General features: G+C 28.3%; 1 protein-coding gene across 1 annotated transcript; it reads right to left on the reverse strand.

The window, feature by feature from the left end:
• Window positions 1–510: 510 nt before the first annotated feature.
• Window positions 511–3,266, reverse strand: LOC18100411 (pentatricopeptide repeat-containing protein At1g60770). The gene is made up of 3 exons (XM_006381652.3): window positions 3,030–3,266; window positions 2,324–2,561; window positions 511–1,985 (listed from the first exon to the last, which is right to left on the reverse strand). Exons 2-3 carry the CDS (start codon window positions 2,549–2,551, stop codon window positions 741–743), a joined length of 1,473 nt encoding a protein of 490 aa, XP_006381714.1. The 5' UTR covers window positions 2,552–2,561; window positions 3,030–3,266; the 3' UTR covers window positions 511–740.
• Between the last annotated feature and the right edge of the window lie 5,295 nt (window positions 3,267–8,561).

Genomic DNA, 8,561 nt, shown 5'->3' on the forward strand with positions numbered 1-8,561 from the left:
TTGTTCATTAACTACTTCCATTAGATAGCTGCTAGTATAGCAAGCACAAGCTAAAATTAAACTTCCAAGTACGTATTGATTGAAGTGTCAAGCACTTATTGGTTGAAATGTAAAAGGAGCAAGAATATACGATTTTTTTGGGTATAGAATGTAGTGTTGGCAATGTAACTGTGAGATTTTCGTAGATAACGGAATGCATTCTGAAATTGATAGACCACAGCAACACAAAACACCAAGGATGCCATCGGAAAATCCTCTACCTCTTGGCTCTCAAAACCCGTACAATATGAACGAGCCTAACATCAACAAGAAGAAGATAATGCAGGGTGAAATTAGAGTAGGAGCAATTAAGCAGCTCCATGCGAAGTGTCCATATGTTTTGGGTTGATATTTGGGAAACACTATAACCAATAAAACTCTACCGAAAATGGAAACAGACTCTGTAGTCTCTGGGGCTGAACAGAGTGATTTAATAACTTAAACGTTATTCTTGATAAAAACCCTGAACAATGTCGCAAAAGCAGCCAAGTCCTGAATCATTAGTCTTATCATTCCGGGCACAAAATATGATTACAAATACAGCATAACACTTTGTTTAATCATTGACTACATGTATCTCCACCATAAAAAATGAAGCAGATGCCACAGTTCATTATTAGAACAATATAACAAGTTAAACCATTCAAAATTGATTCTAGAACACATGATATCATGGTAACAAACTGAAACAGTAAATAAAACTACTCCACACATATTGCTTCAAGCAACTTCTGACAATCATCACTCACTTCCACATTCTCCATCTTCAATCTGCGACGCATCAATTGGCTTTTTCTTCCAGCAGCTGCATAAGTTCTAATCAATGACTCAAATACCTCCACAGCTACATCATCTACAGCCTTCTTCAAAATCTCAATAAGATCTTCTGCACCATCTACATCCTTCTGCTGCTCAAAATGTGCCATCAAAGACCCTACAATCACAGGTGATGGCACCCACTTTTGACCATTCCCTCTACCAGCAGATACCGCATTGGCTATACAATCAACACCCAATTTGACATCCCCATTTTTCAAATAATAATCACAAAATATTTCCCAGGTTTTAGAATTAGGTTTGGCTCCTCTCCTGCGGGCCCTTTCCTTGAGTTCCTCTGCCTTGTCAACCAAACCTTCCTTGGCATATGCACTGATGACAACATTTGCAACCCTGATATCATATGTTGAGCACCCAGATTCCCATTCCCTGAAGCACTTCTCTGCACCAGGTACATCTTTCAAGTTAACCAGCACCTGGATCATATTTAGATAGCTTATATTTGCAGTTTTAGGAAAAGCCAGCCTCAAAGAACGCCATATTCGATAAACTTCAATCAACTTTCCTGTTCGACCATACAAAGTAATCAGGAACTGGAAAGCAAAAAGATCTTTGTTTGCATTTATCTTCTCCAATTCCTTAAGTGCCTTTTCTGCCTTATCAAAATATCCAGCATCAACATAAATCGAGGCTAAGTTGCTATATGTTGTCCAATTCGCAGCAACTCGGCCATCCCTCTTCATCTCTTCGATCACTCTTTCAACACCAGAAATATCATTTACAGCTGCCAGAGCCCTCATCCAGACATTGTATGTGTAAGAATCTGGCATGACATTGTCAGCCTTCATTTCCTGTATAATTGCTGGGATCCTTTCAGGCTGACCCACTTTTGTGTAGAGAGTCATAAGGCTGTTGTAAGACATGGAGCTCAAACCAAGATTGAGTTCCTTCATCTTTTCAATGAGAGCTTCTGCTTCTTCAGTCATCAATTCTTTACAGTAACAGTTGAGAAGAGCTCCATATGTTCGAAGGTTCTTGGATGTTTCAGGAAGATCAATGAAGTAATTTTCTGCAGCAGGTATGCCTCGAGTTTTGGCAACTAGATCAAGATGGATAGCTTGATCACTGACGGTTTTATTCATGCCCCTACTAGACATAGTTTCTGATAGCTGTAAACAATGAAAGAAGTAAATATAATGATATACAATATGCAGGGTATGATTAAGAAATTTAAAGTAGCACATATATGATTATGACCTAATATCCATTAAGAGCAAAAAATTAAGGTACAACTTTGTTTAATTGGGGGATACAGACAATACCACTAGTTTGAAACAAATGGTCATAGATTAACTGCAAGGCACAAAAAAAAATGGACGCAGATGTTCATAAAATTCAGCATGTTTCACCTTCTAGATTCAGACAATCATATCCCATAATATCACAAACGAATAATTAGAATAACAAGTATACAGGTAAAAACGATTGGGGGTTTGAGGAAGGATACCTTGACAGCAGGGTAATAAAGGTTGCGACTGCGAAGCTTCTTGATAGTGTCACCAACTTCCCATTTGAAGACACGCTTGGAGCTCTTGAGGAACTGATTTAACTGTTGTCTCACACTAACCTCTGAGCTGCCTTCTTTGAACAGCCTCACATACAGTGCTTCTTCTAGGTACTTCTTTGATCTTTTTGTCACGCTTTTTGTCCGCCCATATAACTGTGGCATCGCCATTCTTTTTGGTCTTTGACAATAACCGAATGGAAACAACGGATATCAAATAAGAATATCATCATTGTTACTCAAATGCCAAACATACAGAAGTTGTTCACATTCAGTTTCCATAACACAATGTGTCGAAGTCCCAAACAATTGTTGAGATTTGGCAATAAAAGAAGAGTAATTTCATTTCAACAGCCAGCAAGGAAATTAATTCTCAAAAATTCTACAGTAAATGCATAATTAGCTGAATTCCAAAGAATGATATTCAGCAAAGCATAGGTGAAAAGAAATAAATAAATAATTGTCAAAATTGAATGATTACTCAAGAACTGTCCAAGCTGATGTTTAATACTTCCTTCTAGTTCTAACCACTCTGAAACTTGACAAATATTTATCCCACTTAGCTCTATGATTCAATCAAATATAGAACGATTCATATAAGCCGACTCAACGACGAAGAATATGTTACATATTTACCGTTACCACTCACCTTGTAAGTATGCCCAAGTTCAAGCCGAAGCAAGGTCGATCCAAGCAGAGCTTGATAAATAGAATAATGGGCTGCCACTGCCAGGCTCTTACAGCAAGAGAACGACGGCCGATGGCTAAGCAGGCTTGGGTTGGTGGAGTTCCGGCGTGACGCTTTAATACACCGAGAATTAGTTACAGTGGGTGTAGGTCTGTTTAGGGTTTAAGGAAATGAAGGTAAGTGAATTTTTTTTCTTTTCTTTTCATTAAGGTTTTAGTCATTTTATTTATGAAAACCTCAATTTAGTCCCAAACCTATTTATAAACTTTATCAATTAGGCCCCGAATATTTATATACTTCTCAGTTTCATCCTTCCATTTCTTCTAATAGTTTAAGTCTAATATACATATTTTATCCACTAAAACACTGTCGATTTTAAAAAACTTTGATGGAAAAAATAATAAAATTAACATTATTTTTGTTTAATGTGCATATTGTGTATTATAATGATATCATTTTAAATAAAATTTAGATCAAAGCTATTTGATTGAGAGTATTTTAAAACATTCAAGGCCCAATGTATAAAATTTATATAGGTTTAAGACTCAATTGAGAATAAATATTTAGATTAAAGACTAAATTAGGTTTTTTTTTAAAACTATTAGTATTGTCAAAGCTATCATATATGTACAGTGTACCAAAGTTGTTAACTATATTCATTTTAGGCCTCATTTCTTTATAGGAAAATAGTTTCTGTTATACACTGGGCTTACCTATTAAAATATCATAAAAATTTAAGATTTAAAAGCATTGAGTCAGGCTGCAATAGCGGACTCAAGAGCGTTGAGTTTAACTGCAATGTCAAATCCAATAATTGTATTTATAATATTAATCATAATATTTAATTTATCTGTCAAAATTTTTATATTTTTTAATTTTTCAAAAAACAATTATGATGTTTCTTCGATAGTAATAATAGTTTTTTAAATTTAATAATAATAATAATAATAATAATAATAATAATTAATTTTATATTTCAAATCAAATCTATGGTTGTTTTCAATATTGATAATAATTTTTTTAAAATTTATTAATTATTTTATTAATAATATTAATTATAATAAAATAATAATATTTATAACACACATAATAATTTTTTTGACATTAATACTTTATTTATAATAAAAATAATAATATTTATAATACTATTTTTAAAATGAATACTTTTAATTATAAGAAACATAATAATATTGATAACACAAATACTAGTATTTAGAAACCAAAGACCCAAGAGCATTGGGTCCTGAGGCAGGACCCAAGAGACTTAGGTCCAGACCCAGGACCCAATCGAAATGGATCATGCGCAGGACTTAAGGCCAATTGGTTCTGTGTCTGGAGCACACAAGAGAATTGTAATAAAAATAATAATATTTTTACATTGATACTTTAAATTATAATAAAAATAAAAATATTTATAACACAAATAATTATATTTTATATTTGAATATTTAGAATCATAATAAAAATAATAATATTTATAACACTAATTATAATATTTTTGATATTAATACTCAGAATTATAATAAAAATAATAATATTTATAACACAAATAATTATATTTTTTATATTAATACTTTGAATTATAAGAAAAATAATTATATTTATAACACAAATAATTATATTTTTTATATGAATATTTTGAATTATATTTTTTAATCTTTAAAAAATGATGGTTTTTTCTTCAATAGTAATAATAGTATTTTTTTAAAATTTATTAATGATGATAATAATAATAATAATAATAATAATAATATTTTTTTTCAAATTTATTAATTATTTTATTAATAATATTAATTATAATAAAACTAATTATATGTATAATACAAATAATAATATTTATAAGACAAATGATAATATTTTTAATATTTATACTATTAATTTTAATAAAAATAATAATATTTATAAAACAAATAATACTATTTTTAATATTAATACTTTCAATTATAATATAAATAATAATATTTATAATACAAATAATACTATTTTTAAAATGAATACTTTTAATTATAATAAACATAATAATATGGATAACATAAATAATTATATTTAGAAACTCAAGACTTGAGCATTGGGTCCTAAAGCAGGACCCAAACCAATTGGATCAAGACCCAGGATCCAAGAGACTTGGCTTTATACCGAGGACCTAAGCGAAATGGGTCTTGATACACGACCCAAAAGCATGGGGTTCTAACACAGGACCCAAGGCCAATTAGTTCTATGTTTGAAGCACCCAAGAGAATTATAATAAAAATAATAATATTTATACCACAAATAATAATATTTTTTATATTAATACTTTGAATTATAATAAAAATAATAATATTTATAACACTAATCATAATATTTTTGATATTAATACTTTGAATTATAATAAAAATAATAATATTTAGAGCACAAATAATAATAATTTTTTATGAATACTTTGAATTATATTTTTTTAATGTTCAAAAAATGATGGTTTTTCTTCAACAGTAATAATAGTATTTTTTTAAAAAAACTTCTTAATGATAATAATAATAATATTTTTTTTCAAATTTATTAATTATAATAAAAATAATAATATGTATAATACAAATAATAATATTTTGAGTTATAATATTATTAATTATAATAAAAAAATAATATTTATGAGACAAATGATAATATTTTTAGTATTAATACTATTAATTATAATAAAAATAATATTATTTATAACACAAATAATAATATTTTTTTATATTAATACTGTTAATTATTATAAAAATAATAATATTTATAACACAAATAATACTATTTTTAATATTAATACTTTTAATTATAATAAAAATAATAATATTTGTAACCCGAATAATAATATTTTTTATATTAATACTTTTAATTATAGAAAAAATAATATTATTTGTAACACAAATAATAATATTTTTGATATTAATACTTTTAATTATAGTAAAAAAAATAATATTTATAACACAAATAATAATATTTTTAATAATAATACTTTTTATTATAATAAATATAATAATATTTATAACACAAATAATTATAATTATAATATTAATAATATTATTTTGATATTACTACTTTTAATTATAATAAAAAATATTTTTAACACAAATAATAATATTTTTAACATTAATAATAATAATATTTATAATATATATGATAATATCCTTGGATATGACTGCTTAGCTAAACCCCGCTGTTTTTGATGTGTTTTGCTCTTGGTCAATCAGACTAAACACAATTGTATCATGTTGAGCAGCAGGACTCAATAGTGTTGGCTCCTTTTGGAAGTGTTTTGGGCTTGGCTTGACAGTCAGACCCAACAACGTTGAGTCTTACAGTCAAGCCAGACTAAATAGGTTTTGACAGAGGAGGCAATGCCCCCAGCTGCAATTCTTGAGAAAAAACACAATAGAGGAACGCCCCTCAAGGCTCTATGGTATTTATAACACAAATAATACTACTTTTAATATTAATACTATAAATTATAGTAAAAATAATAATATTTATACTATGAATAATACTATTTTTATATTAATACTTTTAATTATAGTAAAACTAATATTATTGATAGCACAAATAATAATATTTTTGATATTAATACTTTTAATTATAGTAAAAAAAATATATTAAACAAATAATACTAGTTTTTATATTAATAATTTTAATTATAATAAAAATAATATTTATACAAATAATAATATTTTTTATATTAATAATAATAAAATTGGGTCTTATTACTAGACCAAGCGAATTGGATCCTGAGCCGAACCAAGAGAATTGGGTCCTGAAGGGGGATCCAATTCGCTTGGGTCCTGCGTCAAGACCCAATTTTGATAGGTCCGGCGTCAGGACCCACTGCTCGTAGGTCTTGCATCCGGACCCACTGCTCTTGGCTCCTGTGTCTGAACCCAACCCTCTTGGGTCCTGCTTTTGGATCCTAGTCTCTTGGTCCTGCGTTAGAACCCAATGCTCTTGGGTCTTGCAGCAAAACCCAATTCTCTTGGGTCCCGCGACAGCACCTAAGTCTAATGAGTTCTATGTCAGGACCCATGTCTAATTTGTGCTGCTTCTGGATCCAGGGCTGATGTTTTTGTGGCAGGATCCATTCAAATTGATTAATTATTATACAAACAATATTAACTATAATAAAAATAATAACTTTATAACACAAATAATAATATTTTTCATATTAATAATAATATTAAACCTGTCTCGCCCGTTTTTATAGTTCTTGTAGTAATAATGTTTTTTTTTTAATTTAATAATGATATTTAACTTGTTTGCTTAAGTTCTTATATTTTTTAATCTTTTTTTAAATATTTATGGTTTTTATTTGATAGTAATAATAGTGTTTTTTTTATTTACTAATGATAATGATAATAATAATAATCATTATTATTTTTAGTTTTACTCTTCAAATGAAATCATCAATAATATTTCTTTGAAATTTATTATAGATTGAATTAGTCTTTCTGGTGAGTATTCTTAATTCTCTCATTTCTTGAACCTAGATACAAAAATGCAAAAGATCCTTCCTCCAATTCTTTAGAGTTGCGAGACGTATTTAAATTCAATAAAAGTCCTCAAAATTTAAAATACAAAAAAAAATTAGAGGGAGGGGTCAAACTTTCTTATAATTTGGATGTAATTTGTAACTAAAAGTAAATGTAAAATTAAGTGTAATTTTATAAAATAATTATATTATTAGAAAATCATTCTAAGCCAAGTACAGTGTACCTGGACTTGGCAAGGGACCAAGTCCAGGGTACATGAAAGGCGACAAAGCATGGAGGTGGAATATTTTTTCCTAGAACAAAAATAACATCCATGGAAAAGAAAAGATTGCTAGGTAATAACAAAAGAGAATTGCAGGCAAGTTATAAAGGACATTGTTGTTTGCATATTATATCAAAATTACAAATGTAGCAGTCATCTTCTTGTTGCAGAAATCAAATCGAAGTCATTAGTAGAGAAATTGCTAGTTCTTCTGTGATGGAAAGACAATGAAAGAAATAACATCAAAATAAAAGAAAGGATGTGTGAAACGTGTGTGCTGCAATCATATGTAATATAAAATAACATGGAATAATAATTTGTACAATAAAAGAAAAAAAGTTTGCTATAATTTGATGCTTTAGTTAATGTCTTCTTTTTTACATGTTAAATAGTCTCTACAAAAATATTTTTGGTTTTTTTGTTCTGTGTTGCAAATGGAATTGAATGTTGAAAATTCTATCAGCATTTGTGAATTACAATAAGTTAAATGTGTGGATGAGGCAAGAAAATAAAAATCAAGTGTGTTTAATTTTTTTTTAACATTACCTTATGTACAATTTATATAGCCATTATAAAACTTTATTTAAAGTCCTATTGATTTTAAGTCTCATGGCGTCCACCAAGGAAACAATCATATGTGACAATGATTTGTAATTTAAAAAAGAGTAAAAAGTTGCAGGTATAGTATTACAAATAATAATAAGAAGCAATGAAAGAATGTGAGGTTATAAA

The sequence above is a fragment of the Populus trichocarpa genome, chromosome 6, assembly GCF_000002775.5.
Source record: "Populus trichocarpa isolate Nisqually-1 chromosome 6, P.trichocarpa_v4.1, whole genome shotgun sequence".
In the NCBI taxonomy this organism is placed as follows: Eukaryota; Viridiplantae; Streptophyta; class Magnoliopsida; order Malpighiales; family Salicaceae; genus Populus; species Populus trichocarpa.